This window comes from Sciurus carolinensis, chromosome 6 (genome assembly GCF_902686445.1).
Source record: "Sciurus carolinensis chromosome 6, mSciCar1.2, whole genome shotgun sequence".
Classification (NCBI taxonomy): Eukaryota; Metazoa; Chordata; class Mammalia; order Rodentia; family Sciuridae; genus Sciurus; species Sciurus carolinensis.
Window position 1 is genome coordinate 16,847,021 of NC_062218.1, and position 25,613 is coordinate 16,872,633.

The 25,613-nt window shown below is 34.2% G+C and overlaps 1 protein-coding gene across 4 annotated transcripts in view; it reads right to left on the reverse strand.

Moving 5' to 3' along the window:
* Cdh18 (cadherin 18) overlaps positions 1 to 25,613 on the reverse strand; it is a 959,213-nt gene that overhangs the window by 40,498 nt on the left and 893,102 nt on the right. For all 4 annotated transcript variants that reach the window (XM_047555975.1, XM_047555974.1, XM_047555977.1 and 1 more), the window contains one exon: positions 811 to 932. In XM_047555975.1, the coding sequence (XP_047411931.1) occupies positions 811 to 932 (122 nt within the window). The remainder of the gene's footprint in view (positions 1 to 810; positions 933 to 25,613) is intronic.

Genomic DNA, 25,613 nt, shown 5'->3' on the forward strand with positions numbered 1-25,613 from the left:
CACAGGTGTTTGGATGGGATCCCCAAGCCCTGGGTGAGAACACAGTCCTGCATGATACCTTAATTGCCATCCTGTGAGACCCTGTGAAGACCCAGCCAAGGTATGCATAGGTGTCTGATCTACAGAAACTGTGAGATAATAAATACGTCTTTTTAACAACCTGTGGATTTTGAATGTTTTTTTACTACAGCAGAGAAGATGAATGCAAATTCCTTTCCAGTCCCCACCCCTTGCTCTGTGTGCCACCTCCACACTAACCTGCCTTCAGTTGCAAGCTTCCTTCAACTGAATGCCCTGGTATGTCCAGGCTCATGTCCTATGTTCAAGTTTTCTTTTTTCACCTCCCCATCTCATTAACGCATAGCTGCTCTTCACACTGTTAACCCTGAGGCACCTTTTAATATCAACCCCACTCAATCATCACGTGTCACTCTTCAGGATCCCCTAAAGTAAAGCAAGTAACCTCTCCTCCCCGATGCAGCCTCTAAGCTTCATTAAGACAGGGGAGTTCGATATTTCCCCCTGGATTAATGCAGAGCTGTACCTAAAGCACTCCATGTAATATTATTGGCATGATGAATGGACTGTGCACAAATAAGTTCAGTGTTCTGAATTACAGGACACAGAGAAAATTTATTTTCAATGACTCTCATAAAATCTATTTGGTACTTAAAATAAAGCTTTATAAAATTATCCGCACTAAGTACAAAAATTACACTGGGGGATTTGGGGATTATACCTATGAATAATATGAATAAAGCTGCTTATTTTTCTTCCATTTAAATGATAGGAATGAAACAATTAACTTACCTGGCCCGGCTTAGAGTTTTCACAGACAACAATATCATATTCCCTGGCAAGTTCGGGTGGATTGTCATTGACATCCAGAACTCTAATACCCACTGTGACATGGCTCAGCAAATCAGGATTGTCTGAAAAACACACAGGGAGATATTTAGTATTTCCAGGCACACTTTGGAGGCTTGGTTTAAAACAAATCTCCTTAATGCTGTGCCTTGTCACTAGCTCCATATGCTGTAGCGGGACTTTTGGCAAAAGACAACTTTATGAAGGCACTCTTTGCTAGAACTCATTAACTTACAGAAAAATGAAAAATGAACACCAAGTCATGACATGAATACTAAAATGATATTTTTTCATATCAAGGAAATTACACGTTATTCAGGAACTAGAGTGGGAGAAAGTTGTCAGAACTCATTGTGTGCTGTCAGAGTCTAAGGGATGAACAAATGGCTTCATCATTAATCTGAGAAAAGCACAGTGGTTGTTAAAAAAATCACATAATCTTTAAAAAGTTCAGGTTCTCAATCTAAATAAACTCAGAGAAATGGAGAGTTCTTTACACAAATGATAATTTTCTTTTTATAGAGGAATATATGCTGTGTGTGATATTAAGTCACAGGGAAAAATAAAGAACACTTGAAATCTGAACTTAGCATGGGATTTACATATGACACTGGTGAAATTCAAAATATTATCTTCAATACTTTTAAATATGTCTGAGTCTTAGACTTCTCATTTTTTAGTGAGCTTATTAATTCTGCAATCTAAAAGACATTTTTTTCCAAGAGAAAAGAAAACATTGGTTTTATTTTTGCATGTTGAATATAGAGATTTATAATTAATTATAGAAAATTTGAATATCTCTGAATAACTCTCACTCTATTTCTCTTTTGATGACTGATGTTTCTATCATCTTCTAAAAACAATACAAAATTAAAATTATAACAAAGGACTAATACATTAAGATCAATATAAAAGACACACATTTAGATGAATTCATCAAAGCACAAATGAGAAACTGAAAACTAACAAAATTAGAAAAAAGTGATGCATAAATACTTATGCAGAACGTATTAATAAGAGAAAAAATTTCACAGAAAAATCTAATAGGAATAGTGCTATAAAACTACAGAAAGTGAATTTCAAAATTAAATTTTTCCCAAATAGAAAAATGTTGACCAGATTGTTTTACCTAAAATCAAAGCAATGATTAATATCAGACCTGTACACAGAGAAAAGGGAAATATTCTGCAACTTGGTTTCAGTATCTTGTAAAACTCTGATTCTAATACTAGATACTCCTACTAATGAGAGATATATCAATAGACAAAGAACTAACAGTAAACCAACTGCACTGATGTTTTAAAAACATCTATCTGGATTCAAATAGTTGTAAGAATACTTAAGTAATTCAACAATAATGGAAGGGAGAGAAAGGAGGAAAGGAGGGAAATTTTTAATACATAAAATTATTCATTAATTTAATGAATTTGAGAAGTAAAAATGTTTAGACTTAACCACTCAACAACAAATATAAAAATTAAGAAATAAAACACAATATCCATACAGTCTAAACACAAACAACAAAACATAGCATATGTTATTCTTAATGGGGCAAAACTACAAGAATTCATTAACAGCAGTTAAAGTAATCCAGGGATAAAACTAATAAAGCATGTAAAAGATTTATAGGTAGAACACTCTACTTAGTTTCATTAACAAAGATCTGAAAAAGTCTGTGGTTTAAAAGACAAAGTACCACATGTAAGACCCAGCTATCCACATGTATGTGTACGTTCAATGTAATGTTGTACAAGCTCAATGGGAATAGATCCTAGAAATTGATAACTAATTCTTTTATACACACTAAATTCACCCAGACTCACAAAAGAGCATGATGAAAGCTTGCTGTGTGATCTGCCAACGTGCCATATGGTATTAAAACTTAAGACACTGTCACAGTGCACAATGGATTGACAAACAGAAACAAAACACAGAGTTCTGACCCACTGCAAATGGAAATGTATGGGATAAAAATGAAGGCACTGCAGAAAAGGGCAGGGGGAGAATAAGTTTATCAAGAGGTGGTTTCGTACAACTTGTTATCTTCAGAATAATAGTAACAAAATAATAAAGTGGATCTTATGCTACACAATGCACAAAAAACACATTGTAAGGACAAATTTATTTTAAAAAATGCACATTTCAGGAAAATAATAGTATCAATACATAAAATTAAAAACATGAAAGATTTCACAACACAAAATGCACTAATCATGAAAAAGCATGGATAAATTAATTTATATTAAAATGTGACCTTTCATTTTTAATTCCTCCAACTCAATATAAAATAACAAAAAAAAGAGGGAGAGCTAAGATGGTGGACTAGAAGGTAAGTGCATTCCATGTTGTTCCATGACTCAGGATTCAAGAAGAAGAAATATTGAGAGAGCCGGGACCAGTGCAGAGTCGCTGGACGAGTCTTCACCACTGGGAAGGTAGGCCCAGAGACCCAGGCTCAGACCAGCAGGGCCCCAGCCTGCAGTCTAGTGCCCCTGAAGTTGATCATCTGTCAACACATGGAGGTGCCTCTGCCCACTAGCAGGGAATGAATAAACCCCATCTGAAGGCCACCATCCTTAGAGGGGCAGCATCCTTTTTGGGTCACTGCATTATCAAGTTCCTCCAAGACTTCAGGCTACTGAAGACTAGGAGGTGAGTTATTGGATACTTGTAGGGACACTATAAAAATACAATACCTCATATCTGCATTCCTAGAGGGGAAGATACCTGAGCAAAATGAGAAAACAAGAGAAGAAAATGTCCCAAACAAACCTAGATGCTACATCAATAAAGTCCAATGACAGCATGGCAGAAGAAATGTCTTAAAGGGAGTTCAGAATGTACATAATTAAAATGATAAGAGAAGCAAACAATGAGATAAGAGAGCAAACGCAGGCATTGAATGATCGCATCAATCAACAGGTAAAGAGCAAAGGATCATTTCAATAAAGAGAGAGAGATTCTGAAAAAAAAAAAAAACAAAGAGAAATTCTTGAAATAAAGGAAACAATAAACCAAATTCAAAACTTCATAGAAAGCATAACCAATAGGATAGAACACCTGAAAGACAGAATCTTAGACATTGAAGAAAATATATTTAATCTTGAAAACAAAGTTGACCAAAAAGAGAAGATGGTAAGAAATCATGAACAGAATCACCAAGAATTATGGGATATCATGAAAAAATCAAATTTAAGAATTAATGGGACTGAGGAAGGCACAGAGAAACAAACCAAAAGAATGAAAAATCTATTCAATGAAATAATAGAAAATTTCCCAAATCTGAAGAATGAAATGGAAAATCAAATACAAGAGGCTTATAGGAAACCAAATGTACACAATTACAACAGAGCCACACCAAGGCACATTATAATGAAAATACCTAACATACAAAATAAAGATAGAATTTTAAAGACTGTGAGAGAAAAAAATCAAATTAGATTCAGGGGGAAACCAATACAGATATCAGCAGTTTTCTCAACCCAGACCCTAAAAACTAGAAGGGCCTGGAACAGCATTTTTCAAGCTCTGAAAGAAAATGGATGCCAACTAAGAACTTTATAGTCAGCAAAACTTACTTTCAGGTTTGACGATGAAATAAAATAAAAAAAAAAAATGATAAAAAATGATAAAAAAAAGCTAAAAGAATTTACAGAAAGAAAGCTGGCATTACAGAACATTCTCAGCAAAATATTCCATGAGGAAGAATGAAAAACAATGATGTAAATCAGAAAAGGGAGGAACTACCCTAAAGGAATAGCCAAATAAGGGAGAAACCCAGTCAAGTTAAAAAGTGAAAACTGAAAATAAGCCAAAATGATGGAGAATACAAATCATATCTCAATAACCCTGAATTCAATAACCCTGAATGTTAATGACCTGAACTCATCAATCAAAAGACAGAGACTGGCAGATTGGATTAAAAAGAAAGATCCAACAATTTGCTGCCTGCAAGAGACTCATCTCACACAAAGAGATACCCACAGACTAAAGGTGAAAGGATGGGAAAAAACATACCATGCACATAAACTCAGCAAAAAAGCGGGGTTATCCATCCTCATATCAGATAAAGTGGACTTCAAGCCAAAGTTAGTCAGAAGGGATGAAGAAGGACATTTCATACTGCTTAAGGGAAACATAAATCAGCAAAATATAACAATCATAGATATTTATGCCCCAAACAATGGCTCATTCATGTATGTCAAACAAATCCTCAATTCCAGGAACTAAATAGACCACAGCACAATAATGTTAGGTGACTTTAACACATCTCTCTACCACTGGACAGATCTTCTAAACCAAAAATTGAATGAAGAAACCATAGATCCGAATAACAAAATCGATAATTTAGACTTAACAGACCTATATAGAATATTCCATTCATCAATAAGCAAATACACTTTCTTCTCAGCAGCACATGGATCCTTCTCTAAAATAGACCATATGTTATGCTACAAAGCTACTCTTAGAAAACATAAAAAGATAGAGATATCACCTTGTATTCTATCAGATCATAATGGAATGAAATTAGAAATCAATGACAAAATAAAAAACAGAAACTACTCCAACACTTGGAGATTAAATAATATGCTATTGAATGATGCACATATAACAGAAGACATCAGGGGGGAAAATAAAAAAAAAAAAAACTCTTAGAGGTAAACGAGAACAAAGATACATCATATCAAAGTCTCTGGGACACTATGAAAGCAGTACTAAGACGAAAATTCATTTCATGGAGCGCATTAAATAAAAGAAGAAAAAGTTGACAAATAAAGGACCTAACACTACAGCTCAAAGTCCTAGAAAAAGAAGAACAGATCAACACCAAAAGTAGTAGAAGACAGGAAATAGTTTAAATCAGAGCTGAAATGAATGAAATTGAAACAAAAGAAACAATAGAAAAAATTGACAAGATAAAAAGTTGGTTCTTTGAAAAAATAAAAAAAAATTGATAAACCCTTCCTTAGCCACACTAACAAAGAAAAGGAGAGAGAAAACTCAAATTACTAAAATTCGGGATGAAAAAGAAAATATCACGACAGACACGAGTGAAATACAAAACATAACTAGAAGCTATTTTGAAAATCTATACTCCAACAAAATAGAAAATATCACAGACATCAACAGGTTTCTAGACACGTATGATCCACCCAAACTGATTCAGGAGGATATACACAATATAAATAGATCAATTTCAAGTAATGAAATAGAAGAAGTCATCAAAAGTCTACCAACAAAAAAATTCTAGGACCAGATGGACTCTCAACCAAGTTCTACCAGACCTTCAAAGAAGAGCTCATTCCAATACTCCTCAAAGTATTCTATGAAATAGGAGAGGAAGGAACCCTTCCAAATTCACTCTATAAAGCTAATATCACCCTGATACCAAAACCAGAGACACACCAAGGAAAGAAAATTTCACAATATTCCTAGTGGACATAGATGCAAAAATTCTCAACACAATTTTAGCAAATCCCATACAAAAGCATATTAAAAAGATAGTGCACCACGATCAAGTGGCTTTTATCCTAGACATGCAAGGTTGGTTCAATATCCAGAAATCAATAAATATAATTCACCATATCAACAGACTTAAAGTTAAGAATCACATGATTATTTCAATAGATGCAGAAAAAGCATTCGGTAAAACACAGCATCCCTTCATGCTCAAAACACTAGAAAAAATTGGGGTAGTAGGAATATTCTTCAGCATTGTAAAGGCTATCTATGCTAAGTTCATTACCAATATCATTCTAAATGGATAAAAACTGAAAACATTACCCTTAAAAACTGGAATAAGTCAGGGATACCCTCTTTCACCACTTCTATTCAACATTGTCCTTGAAATTCTAGCCAGAGCAATTAGACCAAAGAAATTAAAGGGATATGAATAGGAAAAGAACTCAAACTGTCCCTATTTGCTGATGACATGATTCTATATTTAGAGGAGGCAAAAAATTCCACCAGAAAACATCTAGAACTCATAAGTGAACTCAGTAAAGTAGCAAGATATAAAATCAATGATCATAAATCTAATGCATTTTTATACATAAGTGATTAATCTTCAGAAAGAGAAATAGGGAAAACTACCCCATTCACAATACCCTCGAAATAAAACAAAATACTTGGGAATCAATCTAACAAAAGAGGTGAAAGACCTCTACAATGAGAACTACAGAAACTAAAGAAAGAAATTAAAGAAAACCTTAGAAGATGGAAAGATCTCCAATGTTCTCGGATAGGCAGAATTAATATTGTCAAAATGGCCATACTACCAAAAGTGCTATACAGATTCAATGCAATTCCAATTAAAATCCCAATGACATACCTCATAGAAATAGAGCAAGCAATAATGAAATTTATTTGGGAAAATAAGAGACCCAGAATAGCTAAAGTAATCCTTAGCAAGAAGAGTGAAGCAGGAGGCATCACAATACCAGACCTTAAATTTTACTACAGAGCAATAGTAACAAAAACGGCATGTTATTGGCACCAAAATAGACAGGTAGATCAATGGTACAGAATAGAGGACACAGAGACAAATCTGAATAAATACAGTTTTTTCATACTTGACAAAGGTGTCAAAAACGTACAATGGAGAAAAGAAAGACTGTTCAACAAATGGTGCTGGGTAAACTGGAAATCCATATGCAGCAGAATGAAAATAAACCCCTATCTCTCACCCTGCACAAAACTCAACTCAAAATGGATCAAGGACCTTGGAATCAGATCAGAGACACTGCACCTTATAGAAGAAAAAGTCGGTCCAAATCTTCATCATGTTGACTTAGGATCAGACACTTCCTTAACATGACTCCCAAGGCACAAGAAATAAAAGCAAGAATCAATAATTGGGATAGATTCAAACTAAAAAGATTTTTCTCAGCAATGTGAAGAGAGAGCCTACAGAGTGGGAGAAAATCTTTGCCACACATACTTCAGATAGAGCACTGAATTCCAGAATCTATAAAGAACTCAAAAAACTCTACACCAACAATACAAATAATCCAATCAACAAATGGGCTAAGAAATGAGCACACACTTCACAGAAGAAGATCTATAAGCAATCAACAGATATATGAAAAAATGTTCAACATCTCTAGTAATAAGAGAAATGCAAATCAAAACTACCCTAAGATTTTGTCTCACCCCAATTAGAATGGTGATTATCAAGAATACAAGCAACAATAGGTGTTGGTGAGGATGTGGGGAAAAAGGTACACTCATACCTTGCTGGTGGGGTTTCAAAGTAGTGCAGTCACTCTGGAAAGCAGTGTGGAGTTTCCTTAGAAAACTTGGAATGGAGCCACCATTTGACCCAGCTATCTCACTCCTTGTCCTATACCCAAAGGACTTAAAATTAGCATACTACAGTGTTGCAGCCACATCAATGTTCATAGCTGCTCAATTCACAATAGCTAGATTGTGGAACCAACCTAGATACCCTTCAATTGATGAATGGATAAAGAAACTGTGGTATATATGCACAACAGAATATTACTCAGCCATAAAGAAGAATAAAATCATGGCATTTGCAGACAGATGGATGTTGTTGGAGAATAGCATGCTAAATGAGATAAGCCAATCTCAATAAACCAAAGGACGAATGATCTCTCTGATAAGCAGATGATGATACATAAAGGAAGTAGGAGGGAGGCAAGAATGGAGGAAGGATGGATTACATAGAGGAAAAAGAGAGGTGGGAGGGGTTGGAGGAAGAAAAAATAACAGAATGAGACAAACATCATTACCCTGTGTACATGTTTGATTACACAAATGGTATGACTCTATTTCATATACAGAGAAATAAGTTGTACCCCATTTGTTTCCTATTAATCAAAATAAATAAATTATTTAAAAAATGCAGATTTTTCAAATGTTTGAATTTTAAATGTTTATTTCAGACAACAGTACTTTAAAAAATAAACTACAGTGTTATTTAAACTTTCTAATATTTCTGAAGATAAATCAACTACCAGAATGCATAAAATACCGAAGTCTACTCCTGTTGCATCAAGAAGACAGGATTTATTACAGCATTCATAGAACAGAAGAATACTTAAAACTAACTAATACTCAAGTTCTTCCTGTGTTTCAGTTTGTCACAGTTTTTGGTGAATTTTTCTTGTTACTGGCGGCAGGGAGCAGTCAGTCCATGTGAGGGCCCCAGAGGCAGGGAGTGATCGGTGGGGCTGAGGGATCCTGGAGATGGTGCTCAGTCAGTACGGCCAGAGGTCCTATGGGGCCTGGCTGTTGTCTCAAAATGGCGGCAGCCACGTGTAATCAAACCTGCAGGTACTGTAACAGTGAACTTCCAGGCAACAGCAGGCAGCTGGTGCTCCACTGGCAGTCGGCGATCCGTTTGCTGACTGTTGTCGGACAGATGATCCGGAGGTGAACCTCATGCATTGGGTGATGGATAGGTGTAAGGCAGGCAATGGACCAGCAAGAGGCAGGCAAATGGTGAATGATAGGCGCCTGACAGTGAGCAATCTGCACTCAAAAAACCGTGGATATGCTGGCAGACTGCAGGTGATCACAGCAGACAAATGGAGTAAACAGCAGGGGATCGATAAGCAGCAAAAACTGCCTTACCAAGAAACATATCCTGTGCTTGAAACCGGGATTACGGAGCGACAAGGAACATAGCCTCCCTCTAGTCCACCATCTTGGATCTCGTCTTGTTACTGTCTTTTGAAAACCTTAACTTACCATAAGGAAATGGACCTGATTTATAGTATGTTGGAATCCATATGTAACGATGTATAGATGATGATAGGCAAAGATGTACTCAACCTCAGAAATAAACGCTGGGCTATGCCTAAGGGTTCAAACACTTAGCACATTTTGGTTTTGTTTCATGGGCAGATGCTTGTGTGATCTTTCTTTTATTTTTATTTTTTGCGATCTGCTTGGTAAGTTTAATTTGTTTTTGCTAGTGAGGAAATGTTAAATTTAGAAAACTGTGAGCAGACTTAGGAAAAGCAAAGAAGGCTGACCAGGGCTAGTACTGACTGGGAGCAGTTGGAACTCTGTTCAGAAGGGACAATGGGAAAAAGACCATCCCAGAAGGTAGAGTAGCTATGGGAAAAGGCCACCTGATAGGAGGTGCCACCTCTCATTCAGGGGCCCAGAAACTAACTTTGGCACAGTCACAGAAGAAGAGCTGAAAGGAAACCCTTCTCTGCCCTCTTGGTCTCCTGAGTCAAGGGCAAAGACACAAACAGAGGGAGTCCATAAAGGAGTAGGGAAGGAACAGAAGGCAGAAAATGAATCTGGAAGAGCAAACACAACATATGCAGCACACTAGCAATGACACATATTTCAAAGTGTCAAGAACGAAAACGTCATACATAGACACATCTACATAAATGCATGTGTTTGTAAATCAGTATGAGTTAGGAGTGACATATATATTGACAAACGTTAGAAAAATAACTCCTTTTGGACTCTATCCAAAATATAAAAAAGCAAAACTGAATGTTACTAATGTATGATATTGATTCAAATCTTTTTAAAGTAAAAAAATAAATAAATCAAATAAAATTGAAAAAAGAAAGTCAGAAAATGGGAGGAGAAATTTGCAGCACATGACTGAAAAAGAATTTGCATTAATGTTATGTAGTATAACAAGAAGATCTATGTAAACATGGACAAAAGTTAATCACATTGAACAGGAGAATAATGTCAATGACAAATAAACACATGGAAATTTCCCAGTCTCATTACCATTTAAAAAAATATGGCTTAATTAAAATAAGTTAACTTTTAACACAAAGCACAGTGCAGAACATTATAAAGTTTGACAAAAGTCATCCAAAGGTAAGATTGAAAATGAATCAATGGGACAATGTAAAAATTTACTCTGAAGAGTAACAAGTATGGTAGTACAGTTTTGTGCCAAATATCCATCAGTTTTCCTGGATACGCCAATGGGAAAACCCCTGAATACCTATCTCACAAGTATAATTAATAACAACAACAGTATGAGGAAAACACAGGCATTCAAACAATAGCCTAATGGATAGATATTTATGTCACAGAGGAAAGTAATGTATAACAACATAGTTACCGAATAGAATAAGTTTTGAAACAAAATGTGAATTTTGAAAATATATTTTCAGGAAAGTGTCATAAAACTATCCAAATAGAGTAAAATTTTGTAACACTGAAATAAATAAAATAAGCAAAATGAAATAGTGTATTGCAATACTAAGTATTTTTTTAGAAAAATGCTCTTAGTAACATTTTACTTCTTAGATGTGGATACGTGCTGAAATCTGTTTATTACTATTCTTCGTAATGTGTTCTCTGTGGACTTGAATATTATATTAAACTTACAGAAAACAAAATTACAAAGTATCCTGAAAATATGTTCTATAAATTCATATATAATTCATGAAATCAGCATTAATATTATATTGTCTATACAAAGTAAAAGACAATATGAAACATTGCATGTTATTTTATTGTTTATATTATGTAGATAAAATAAATATATTTCATTAAAATTACTTAAATATACATTTAATATTTGCCTATATTGACTTCTCATAATGCAAATAGTGACCCAGCTTTTTCAGAAGCTAATATTGACCATTGTCTTTTTATTACATTTTTTTATTTAAAAAGTGTTTTTCATGTGAATGATTACATTATGAATTGTACAAACTGAATTGACATAGTTTACGTGACTCAGCTTGGCCGAGCATCATTATATTCACTACTCTTACCTTTCTAATGCCATCTTGTCATGGTTAACCAGTGTCGTCAGCTTGATTAGATGAAGAGGTGCCTAAAATTAGAAGGCTTCTGGGTGTGTTGGTGAGGGTTTTTCCAGGAATGACTGGCATATGGGACAGCAAATTAAGGGGGAGACCCACTCTATATGTGGGTGGGACAGTCCAATGGGCCAGGGACCTGGAGAGAACAAAGGGGTGGAAGAACTAGGACTCAATCTTCTGGACAGGTGCTTGGATTGCTGCTGTGATTGCAAGAGCACATTGGACTCTGGCTCCTTTACTTCCTAAGCACTCTGACCAATGACTCTTCAAGGAGTTTCAGTCCTGGACTGAGGCTGCATCATTGGATCTTCTTCTGAAGCTTTGGCTCTGGGACTGACCAGCTACTGGTTCCTCCAACTCTCCAGCCTGCAGAAGACTATTGTGGGACTATCCAGCTTTTGATCCTGTAAACTAATCTAATGCATTTCCTTTTTATTATCGTGTGTGTGTGTGTGTGTGTGTGTGTGTGTGTCCTATTCATTAGAGAACCCTAATACACATATATAACTGTTTTTTTTTTTTTTTTTTCTCTTTTAAACAGTATTCTTGACTTTTTCATATATTCCTGTAGTTGACATTTGAAGAGCAAAGGAAAACCATTTGTTCTTGAAATTTAAGGCATGGTAATTTCCTTAGCCCCAATCACCCAGTCACGGGTATAAGCAGCCTCAGTTGTTCCTAGGTAGATACATCACTACTGCATTCTGAGCAGGAAGGGTTAGAAACAACTCCAGTGAAGACAGTAAATGTATTTCATATGAGAAGGGCTACCAAGACTATATCCTTAGGAAGAACTTGAAAAAAAAAAAAGAACAAAAAAATCTTGACGGTCGTCAGTCATCCTCTCTCAATGTCCTATCTGTCTCCTTTATGCTTTCCTCCAGAACTGAAAAGTCATGTCATCCATTCCACTCTTAGACACAGGAAACTAAATCCTTCAAGCCTAAATAAACTCTTTCCATATTGATGTCATATTATTTATACCCTCAGCATACAATTACTAGTCCCCAACTTAATGATTAAAGGATAGTATTTAGGATTAGATAAATACCAGTTGTGTCTGTGGACCTATTACCATCCAGAATCTTGCAGGGAACCAAACAATCTAACTTTGTAAAGGTTGTGATTCAAACAACATAGGAACTAGATGCCCTGTTTAGAAAAAAACAGAGAAGATACTCATTCAAAGTTTTGCAAACAGTGTTAGAGAAAGCTGAAAGTATTTCTGGTACCAAATGATCAACTGAAATTTACTAAAAGCAGAATGATACTTAAAATGTAGCTTTAAATCCAAATAATTAGGTCTGAAATCCTCTGTACCTGTGTTCTCACAGGTAGTTTACTTGTTTGCATTCTGTTTTTCTTTGTGCAAGCATTATACTAGCTAATTTTTATTTGTGAATTGTCAAGTTTCTTTGTATCTTTACATATTATTTCCCTTGGTTACCTTCTACCTTTGAATGTTAATCATTTTACCTAACATCTACAAACATACTCACATATACTATAAATGTTTTGTTAAGGTTAAATTTGGATATTTTTGTTTTAATTCAATATTTCTGTTATGGTTATGTTAGTTTTATTTTCTCACTTCATTTCTGTACATCAATTTTCATAATCTTCAATAACATAATAAATAAAATACCTGGAAATCAGAAAAATAAATGAATCCCATTTAGAATATTCTTCAGGTGAACATTTATAAAGTCAGTATGTTTTTAAGACCTTAATTTTTTCATCTGTAAACGTGGAATGAGAATTATTTGACTTGCTAAGTAGGATTTCAGAGAAATGATCAAGCACCATGTACATTTCACAATACAAGCAAGAGAACATGTTGCATTTTAATGCCTTTTGAATATAAAAAATGCTGAAAAGCAAAACAAAACATATGACATGCTATCAATTTCCAGCACAAATTATACTGCTTATTTATTTTCATATGGGGGCTTGGACCCAGGGCACTTTACCATTGAGTTATATGCCCAGCACTTTTTATTTTTTATTTTGAGACAGGGTCTCACGAAGTTACAGGGTCTCCAGTAATTTGCGGAGACTGGCCTCAAACGTGAAATCATCCTGACTCAGCCTCCTGAGTCACTGGGATTACAGATGTGTGCCACCATGCCCAACTAAAAATCACACTATTTATAAATGAACTATGTTTTAGGTAATATCAATATAATGGGAACTCACTATAGCAGATTGAACCCTGTGGAGACAGAGATACAGTGAAAGTGGCATTGCACTGCAAAATCTACCCTGATATTGCAAAGTTTTAATGATCTTCTCTAACTTGAGAAACAATTAATTTTATACAGTGAGTAGTCATGAATGCCTAATGTGTGCTTGCAGAATAATGGGCGATGAGAGAAGTTGGAACAATTAGATATGCCACTTCATCTGATTTCAAACTGTTGGCATTGAATACCAAAGATGAATTTAAAACTAATTTTTTCAAATTAATTTTTAAAATTATGATTTAAGTGTTTAATTTATTTTTGTTTTAAAGTCATTATTATTTTAATATGCACCCTCCCCAAGAAATCTAAATCATGTTCATTAGTATAAATTTATTAGGGAATTTGGTTATTTCTAATTTCAGGAAAATGAATGGAACTTGATACCATTAAGTTATGCAAATTAAACCAAACTCAGAAGGTTAAGGGTCACATGTTTTCTCTCATATTTGGAAACTAGAGAGGGGAAAGGAAGGTGGGGAGAATCTCTGCAAATCAAAAGGAGATCAGTAAAGTAGAGGAAAGGGACCAGGGAATGGGGGAAAAGGAGAGAGGGGAAGGTTCTAGAGAGTGATAATGGCCAAATTATATTGTTATAGTGTGGAACATATACAGATATATAACAACAATCCCATCAATACATACAGCTGTTATGTTCCAATAAAAATGTAGAAAAAAATGTTGATCTCACAGAAGTAGGGAGTAAAATGCTGATTTCCAAGGGCTAGGGATGGCAGAGGGAAAGAGGGAGGTAAAAGGTTGGTCACCGGTTACAAAGTGAGAAAGGAAGAACAAGTTCTGGTGTTTTATTGCATTGTAAGGTGACTACAGACTAAAATTCATGAATGTTTCAAGAAAACTGGAAATGAGGATCTTGAACGAAGGAATTATAAAAATTCGAATGAATAGGCATGCAAATTACCCAGATTTGATTATTATGTGAACATTTGAAATATTCCATTCTCCCATCAAAGGCATGTACAATTATTGTGCATCAATTATAAGTAATTTGAATTAGATAATCCTGGTGGGGCCTAAACCTAAACTTAAAAAAAAAATGTAAACCTAAGAGAAAAGCTTTTAGGAGTAAACATTAAGAATGTTGGGCAAGAAAGATTTTGTATACAAGACAAAGAATCATTATAAAATAAAACAATTTTTCTAGCTCAAATTAATTAAATTTTTTATTTTTAAAAATGTAAACAAAATGTCTGGTTCTTAAAAAAATAAATAAGTTAGAAAACCTCTGAAAAATATAAAGAAATCAAAAATTGTAGTTCAGAGTATAAAAATAACTCTTAAAACTAGTTAGCTTAATAACAACACAAAAATATAAGAAACTTAGATAATAAAGGGATATATCCATGTAACAAATGAGAAACTTGAAAATCTCTTCAAAATCTTCTGTCATTAATGAGATAAAATCAATGCAATTTCACAGTACTCCCAATGCATGAATAAAATGAAAGGGGCTATAAACTCTCAACAATAATGTACAGAATCAGAATTTTTGTGTTTTCCAAAATATTAAAACTATATAGGAAGCACAGTTTGCATCTTATAAAGTCAAACATGAATTTATTTTGTGATTGCAATGTTCAATTATGAACATATATCCAGATAAATGAAAAAAACTCTATGCAAACACTATATGAATATTCCCAGCAGTTTTAAGTAATACTCCAAATAGGAAACAAACAAAATGCTCATCAACAGTAAAACAGAAGAGTACATTGTGATATAATCACGCAATGGAATATTATTAATGAATAACAAATAAATTTGGTACTGTTATCATGGCTATGGATGAATCTCAAAACATTATATTGTTCAACAGCAGCTCAGAGTAAATATATTTTGTGCCTGAAGACATATATATTTTGTGTTTCATTTACATGATGCTCCTGAAGTGGGAAAAAATATTGTGAAATAAATCACAATATTGTTACAGCTAACACATAAGGGTTATGGGCATCAGTGTGAAGTAGGGCATCTTTATGAGTTCCTAAAAATTTGTTATACCAAGGGTGGTGTGGTTACACAAGGGGTGTACATTTATAGAACTCACTGGAGTGTAATAAGATCTGGATATTTCAGAACATGACAATATTACACAATTACAAACAAATCACTTAATAAAGAATGGAATCTTTGTGCATTCTTAGAAGGATCCTAATTGTCAGTGTATATTTGATTGAGGGAACCAAGGAACTGAGTTTTACACAAAATAAATGATAATCACAGTGTGAGTTTAATGATATATTTTAAAAGTGAAGTTCTTCAATTGTAAAACTAATATTGAGTGGTCTGTATAGGTACTAGGATATTTTCTTCTTATACACACTAATTTAGGAAAATATTTCCAACTTTTCTTAGGCATGTTTTCTAGTGTTTTCCAAAAGGTAATTCTGTCCTGGTCATGCATCGAGTGATGTTTAGTATTAAATTATCATTTATAGAGTTTACATTTATTACCCCACTATGTACCCTGTACTGGATTAAGATACATTATTGAATTCTTATTATAAACTTTTGTTATCAATGAGACAACCTGCTGAACACCATGTCCGAGTTCCAATTGCTTGTACAGAACTGAAATCAAGCTTACATGGAGATAGTTTCACCCCACATTAGGTCAGTGGTAGAGCACTTGCCTAGCATGCTGGGCAATTCTCAGCACCACAATAAATAAATAAATAAATAAATAAATAAATAAATAAAATAAAGGTGTTGTGTCCATCTACAATTAAAAAAAAAAAACAAAAAATTAAGCATCTCTGCACTACTAAGGCATTGAAGACTTTATTAACAATATAATGGTAATGTGAGAAAATTGATACCCTTGGTGAAACTAGAAATCAAAATGGAAGGGTGCGTATGATGTAAAAAATAAGTGAAATCAGTAAAACCTACATTATCTTAAAAATTTCTGAAATCGTTTTCTGATTCACATAAAATGCGAGAATTTTTTTCTGTAACCACTAAATTCATGCACTTTCCAGTTACATTAAAATCAAAGCCTTTTAGGAGTCTTTCCATATAATTTTGGAACAGATTATAACATTTTAAGTGTGATTTTCCTGTGTAAAATGAAATATATTAGGACTGTTTAAATCTCAAATGTAATACACAATCATATTGAGGTCAATCATATAGTATAGTTACATATTTATTTAAAACACAGGCTAATCAATATTTCTTTGGAAAATATTCTAGAACACATCCAAGAATATATCATGTGTTTTGGGTATGTGTACTCAGGGTTACTTACAGCCAAAGAGAAAGAACTGGAAATATTTTTCTAAATTACTATGTACAACAATAAAATATTGTAATGCCTACATAGACCACCAGAAAATAATTTTACAATTGAAGGATATATACACTGAATGATATTCTACATATGCACAGGGAGCTTTTGCAATATATGTTACATCAGCAATGTTTAAAATACAAATCATTAAGTGCCAAAAACTCTCCCAAAGCAATTGACAGTTGTACACATCAACTAATGTAAATTTACTATCTCATCATATCGAAAATGAGAAAACTTTAGGTTTGTTTCAGTTTAAAGAAATAAACTTGTTCTAATTTATTTTAGAACTTGGTACTTACACTAGGCTATCATAATCAGGAAACCTTCAAATATATCAACATATTAAGCAAATTAAAAAAAAACAAGAACATAGTAGATATAGTAATTATCTTACAAAGCTCCCTCTCACAGAAAAGTTCTACAGTGGAGTTGAATGTTTTTTTCTGTGTGTTATTGTTACAACAAAGAAATTTGGGCAGGTACCTACAAGATGGCTCCAAAGCTTACATCCAAGAATTTGTATCCTTGTATATTGGTTTCCTACATGTAATAGAGTTGGTCCATTTTAAATGATAAAATATTGCAGAAGTGATGATGTGTGATTTCTGAGCCTAGGTCATAAAGAAGATGGTTGCCTCCATATTAGTCACTCTGGGAAAAAACCTTCTGAGTTACCAGCTACCTTGATGTCAGTATACTTTAGCAGTTCTGTGGAGAAGCCTATGAGGTGAAGAACAGAATTTCTCTGCAAAAAGCCAGCACAATCTTGCCAAGTGGATGAGGGAGACTTGCAGAAGCTGAGGCTTGAGTCACCTCGAAGTGACTGCAGTCCAACTAAAACACTGATGGCAACACCATGAGTTAGTTACTCTGAACCTGGATCACCGCTGATGCTTCCCCTTTGTGACTGACCCACGGAAACTGTGGAAAACACTGTCGACTGGTATTTTGAGTTACTATATTTGGAATACATTTTTCCATAGAGATGTATAAGGAACACATTGATGCATATACATGCACACAAAATTTTCAGACCAGTGTTTTATTTCATTACCTTGATCATTGTTTGAAACAATGTAGTTTTCTTTGGGAGGTATTCCATTTGTGCGGAGAAAAGAAAATCAATTAGGATTTCTTTGTGTGCTAAGCAAAACTATTAACACATTTGTTAAATGCAGATTACACATATCAAAATACCATATATGTGTAGAAGCTATGGAAACTTTAAACCACTCAGGATTCAGTAATAGGATTTTTACAGTTAGATGAACCAACCTAAAAATAATTTCAGATTAAGAGCACTTGGGGATGTAATCATGAACCTAAATTTAAATTCTACCACCTAAATTTAGTAGTTGTATTAAACGTATTTCAAATGTTTTCATGAAAACTGAAGAACAAATACAGTCAATAAACCAGGAGGATATAAACACTGGTTTCTGGTTCTTGGGTTTAGTTGTGTGTATAATATGTAGAAGAGAAAAATGAAACAGTGAGTTGAGACAACCATTCACATCACTATGCACAACACAAAATCACTGCTGTTGTTCAGAATATGATCCCTAATGACAGGAAGACCTTTCTGATTCATGAAAAGAATGAAAAATTAGCATCTCCCTAACTTTGGCTTCTTTAGAAGTATGCCTGTCATGCAACCAATAAATGATAGCTGTATTTTGGGGAATTGATCAGGTGGTGTAAATTCTCACATTTAGTACACAGTAAAAAGAAAAAAAAAATAAAACATTTTAGGTAGAATGTGAAATGTATAATTTACTGACCACTGAATTGTACAGAGAGTGAAAAAGTAGTTGGACAGTTAATTTAGGTGAAGGAATGAGAGGTAGAAAACATCCATACTTAACAACATTTTATTAATCAAGTTCTAAGTGCCAAGAAATTTACTAAGTATTTGGGAATCATATATGAACAAAAATATGATCCCAGTCCTAAATTCGAGATTGTTACAATGAATTAGGGATTACAAAATTATAAAACCAAGTGTAATAAGAACTTACTATACTAATTGCATGCAGAAAGTTAGATGGTAGAAGGGAATAACTAAGTTTGGCTTAAAAAGTTGGGAAAGATTTCAGAGACGTTGTGACATTTGAAATAGGTCCTAAAGGTAAACAACTGTAAAGGAGAACACATGAAATGAGGACATTGAGAGATGAAAGGATTATGACTTGTTGCAAAAACATGGCCTGCTGGGATGCTATGAGTAGAAGAATGATGCATATTTTACAGAGAATTAAATAGGAACAGAGAAGTCCGAAGTCTGAAATGTGTAATGAAAAGTCATACGTGTTCTGTATTGAGTTTATTTCTTAGCTAATCAGGAGGCATGTGTGAGAGGAGGGGAGTTCATGGATTAATACTAAACAGAGCTGTGATATAAATCAAATGGTCACTCACCACAGGTTTGTTAACCGAGCTTCACATTAGAATCTCATATGCAATGGCCTTCAGCTCTGACATGCAAGAGGATCACAGGAAGGTCTGATAACACTGGCACTGCTGAGTCACAACCATAGAGATTCTGATTCAGTAGTCCTGGATGGGACTCGAGCATCTGCCTTATTGAGTTTCCAAAGACCACAATGGGAAAATCACTGATTTGTAATTTGAAATGCTGAGACCCTTCTTTAGGATGACTGAATTTCTGTATGCAGAGATGGGCAGTGTCCAGGGTATGCCACTTAAAATCATTAAAAAGCTACAGTAAGTAGTCTGAGTTAAAATCCAAAAATTGCAAGAGATAATTTAAAAGAGAGAGTAAATGACAAAATAGATATTTTTGCAATGGATAATTTTATATGTCAACTTGATTGGGTAATGAGGTGCCCAGATATTTGGACGCACATTATTCTGGGTATTTCTGCAAGAGAGTATTTGGATGAGACTGACATCAATTTGGTAGACTGAATAAAGGTGATAGCTTTCCTGAGCACTGGTGGGCCACATCCAAATAGGTAAGACCTAAAAAAGCAGATGTTCTTACTCCCATATAAGAGAGAAATTTCCGACTGATGCCATTCAAACTGAACCATCAGCTCCTCCTGGCTGTACAGCGGCACGCCAGCCTTCAGTCTGAAACTGGGGACATTGACACTGCAGGTTTTGCAATTGCTGATTTTCATAATAATGTGAGAAAAATCTTTTTAATAAATCTATCCCTCCTAGTTCTCATTCTGTCTCTCTCTCTGTCTTTGTGCATATGCATACATGCATATGCACATGCAGGAACAATTATTCATGCACACATTTGTATATACACATACATTTGTATATACAAGCTACACCTAAACACATATCCTGAAACTGCATGCTGAAACATGCTGACTGATGCACAGACATCTCTGGGAACAGAAGTGTATTTGCACGTACATCATGATTCATCATTCACCTCCAGACAGAATCCATGCTCTATCCTATCAATGAAATCTTTGCTGATCTTCCTAGAGAGATTAACCTACCATGGTTTTATGTTTCCCTAGTCATTAAAATGACTGTTGCCACATTAATTGTCCAGAATGCAATGTTCTGCTTACTTTGTCTTCCACATTAGACTCTTAAATTCTTCAGAGGCAAAAATTATCTTTTCACATATTAAGACATTCAATACAGCTATATTAAAATCACATTATACTGGCACAAGAACAAACTGACAAATGCAACAAAATAAAGAACTCAGAGGCAGACCTATGAATATATGTGAATATAATATTGGGAAGGGGCATGAGGAAACTTTCCGCATGATGACTATCTTAGGTATCTTGACAGAAGTGGGAATTGGCAGTAATATGCATATATAGGACTCCTGAATGTTACATTTAAATTTGCACATGCATAATATACAAATTTTATCTGAAAAGAAATTGTAAATTTGAAATATAGTGTCTTTTAGTATCCCTAAAATATCACACAGTTTGGCAAATATTGTTTATTAATATATTCTTCATGAATTAACTAATACATAATTTAGGATAGAGATTTTAAAGTGTACCAAATCAAAGTGCCACATATAATAGTAGCTCAGGAAACAGAGAATTATAAAATAAACAAAGAATAATATCAAGGGAGGATATTGGACTTGCTATTGGACAGTAATTGATAATCATAATGGCATGGTCTAAAATACAGTAAGGATAAATCTACACACTACACCAGAGAGCACATAAAAGGAAAGCTGAGTCATAGTATATAAGTTTGAAGGCAAGTTTATTATTCAATAAGAATAAACCCCCTCTTCAATTTTTTTTTTATTTTATTTGCTTGTTTCATACTGGGGATTGAAACCAGGGGCACTTAACCGTTTACCCACATCCCCAGCCCTCTTTATTTTTTATTTTGAGACAGGGTCTCACTAAATTGCTTGGAGCCTTGCTAGATACTGAAGCTGGCCTCAAACTTGTGATCTTCCTGCCTCAACCTCCTCAGTTGCTGGGATTATAGGTGAGTGTTACCGTGCTTGGTTCACCTTTTCAATTTTTGCAATGTATTATGTAAGGCCATGTCATTCTAAAGATTACAGCAAAATATTCTGTTCCTTTGTTATCAGTTCAACTCTAATCCAGATACTACAGAGCAAAGATGTTGCAGATACAGTTAAGGCTCCAAGTCAATATATAAATTACCTGGATGGGCCTGACCTAATCAAGCAAACTGACTACAATTAGAAAGCTTTTCCACCTGGTTACGGAAGAAAGAGATTAAAAGCATGAGAATAACACATGCTTGTTTGCAGAAGGTGAGGGCCATGGGAGAAGGGATACAGGCCTCCTCTAGGTGGAAATGGCTGCCACAGCTGGAAACCAACATGGAAGTGGGGGATCACAGGTGGATACTCAGGAGATTTTACCAACAAGAAAAATGAACTTGAAATCAGATCTGTTCTAGAACCACCAGAAAAGAGGCCAGCCTGGTTAACATGTGATTTTAGTTTTGCAAGACTGTAGCCAGAGAACCCAGTTGAGCCTACCTGGGCTTCTTTCCTACAGAAATGTTGCCTTTATCTGTTACACAACAAAAGAAAAGTCATGCAAACTACCAAATAGCTGTCCTGTAGGACAGATAAAATTGGGCAAGGTTATCTAAAATGGAATTGTTCCAAAGATATTTATTTAGAAAGTACTGTTCCCCAAGAATCGTGATATGTGATGTTAATACAATGCATCTAGTTCCCTAATCACAGGCTACTTATTGAATTTATATCATTGACGGTGTCTTCTTTACAACTGTGAAAATAAACTTACCTCACAATTTGAAATTCAAAAATAAATAATAAAGTGTACTTTAGATAGCTAAAATACCTAACTAATGCTTGGGCTCAAAAGAGGGACAGCTTCTCCATGTGACAATATTGGAATGAACACAACTTTAGGATGTTGAGTATTTAGATTCATATATATTTTGGGTCTCAGTTTACCCTTAATGTCATCTCTATTTCACGGGTATTTGTTAAAATGATGTGTCTGTAAAACGAGGTGTTACTTTAGTAAAAAAAAAAAAAAAAAATACAAGTTAATACCTCTATTTAACAACCGAAGGTAAACACACAGTCAGGGCACATGTTTCCTGTTTTTACTGCATGGCTAAGAGGTTGAACAATCCCTCTGACCTAGGACTGCCAGAAAGAAGCTGCAATGCACCCAGCCCCACCTGAATGCTCTCTTGCGTTCAATTTTGCCACCCTACAGTTCCACACAACACATATGACCCAGGAACTCTTCTTCTCTTTGCACAGGAGAGCTTTGCTCTCCTGCCTTCTTAAATACTGCCACATTCCCTCATCTGCACAGAAGGTGCACATTTCTTTTACTTGCACAAACCCCTAGGTAGACTAAAAATGTACTAGCAAACAGTAACTACTAAAAGTAATTCCACAGAATGCTTGACCCTTCAGAAACTATTACATTAAGAAGATTTTTAAAAATCCAATTGGAAAAAGTGGCAACTAGATTTCCAAGGTGAAATACACCAGAAAATACTTAGTATAATGACTGATGTTGAAGTTAAGGTTTATAAACAATTGTACACCAGAGAGCACCCACCAATATTAACAGGCATTTAGGTCAAGCCATCAGTGTGCAAATGTGCACTTTTCTAAAGCATTCTCTGAACATGACGATAAAAGTTTAACTAGTGCTTATTTTTTATACATCTGTTTATGATTAGGACTAAATTATGTTTTAGAAGTGCTCATTGAGGTGGTCTCCAAGGCATTTTTATTGCCATCTATAAAATTCAGGAAATTATAATTTAGTATACTGTTTCACTTAGTAGATACGTACTAACTCAATTCTCATAAGAAATATTAGAAATAGTTTTAAAAAGCTCCTGAATATATAATTAGGATGTTACTTTAGTAAAAACAGGCATTTTTTTTAGAAATGATTGCCATTATATAATTCCAAGATACAGATGAATTCATGTATATTTATAAACTTGTTTCCACATTATTTTTATTATTTGGGCTTAGGTAGTGAATGAGAACCAACCTAAAGTATGGTTTCTGATCTAATTACCACTGGAGTCCATTCTCTTATGTTCAATGTTCTCATCACTTTTCCCTGGACATGTTTACCTGTTCATTCCTTTATTTCCAACTGATTTTTAATGAATCATTATGTAACAGCCTTTTAATTGTCCTTGGGTCCCTGAGGACACAGAATTTCACACCTAATATGGTTATTTCAGAAATGAAAATTATCTAAAATGATAACAAAGGAACCCATTTAAAAGTAGTTAGTAAATGCTTGATTTTAATTTTATGTTGAAAAAATAATCTAAATGGAAGTCACTTGAGCCAATTTTACAAGTGCAAAAATTTTTTAAATGAATAGTGCAGGTAAAATAGAAAACATTGGAGTGGCCTAATTATTGATTTGTATGAAACAAAGGGCAACATAATATGCAGAAAACACAGTGAGATATCCCTTTATGCTAACAAGAAAGGCTATAATAAAAATGATAGATAATAAAAATGTAGGTGATAGTATGAAGCTGGGATTGCACTGTTTTGTGGCATGTACTAATGGTGTGAACACGTTGGGAAAGGCTGGCAGTTCATCCAATGTTTAAACTTGAAGTTATGACAGGACAAAGCAATGCCACTCCTAAATATATACCCAAGAGCAATGAAGATATGTCCACACAAATATTCTCACACTAGTGCTCATTTCAGCATCAATAATACAATGCAAAAATTAAAAACACCACAAAAGTCTTATCACATAACAAATGAACAAATAAAATACATTATGTCCCTATAAAGCAATGGGTTTTGGTAATACGAAAGGATGAAGTATATAGTACATCATGGGTAAACCTTGAAACTATTGTGTTAAATGAAATAACACCAGCCACAAATGATCACACATCATATAATTATTTCATAAAAATACCAATAAGGGGCAAATCTATAAAAACTAATAGTTGATTAATGACTTTGTAGAATGGGAGGAGTCTGAGCTGGATGACTAAAGGGTACAAAATCTTGATTTGGAGAAACAAGAACTATTCTAAAATTGATTGTGGCAAAGGAGGTACACCTTTGTGAATACACGGGAAGACATTGAATTACAGCATTTAAAGAATTAATTGTACATATATAAATTATGTCTAAATGAATCTCTGAAAAATATTTTAAAATCCTAGATACTATGTATGACATATTCCTAATCTCCAACATACCTGTGGTTCTGTCGTAAGAGCTTGGAAATATTTTTAAAGGTTTATAAAATTTTTGTATACTATTCCAGGCTAAAGATATTTGGTACATTTGTTTGTTTCCTAATATGTGAAAAAAAATACTATATTCTTATGGTAATAAATCATTTTCTAATACTTTTTTCTTATTTCATTGCCACACAGTCATACCCAGCATTTTGAATGTAGTGATAACTATTGATATTTATGCTTGTATTTTCCTGAACTTAGGTGTTTGTCACAATGCAGTACCCTGGAAGGGGGAAAAAACAAGAGTCTTCATAAGAATTCTGTCAATGTTTTTCTTAAAAGGGCTTAGAATTGCTATTGAAATTCTATGAGTTATTCTTTTTTAAAAATTTTTTTTAGTTGTAGATGGACACAATATCTTTATTTATTCATTTGTATTTGGTGTTGAAGATTAAACCCAGTGCCTCACACCTGCAAGGCAAGCATTCTACCACTGAGCTACCGCCCCAGCCCTATGAGTTATTCTTTTACTTTAAGTACTATAAAAGCTAATTGGAGATTACACTGGGGTTTCATAATGACAAAATTATTCAAGTGCAATTATAAGTTTTTCTTTATGTTTTTTTTCTGAAATTGCCACATATGAAGTACTTCTCTTCAATAGCTTCATGGCTTAAGTAAAGCATAAATATATGAGAAAGAAATTCTCACAATTAGATG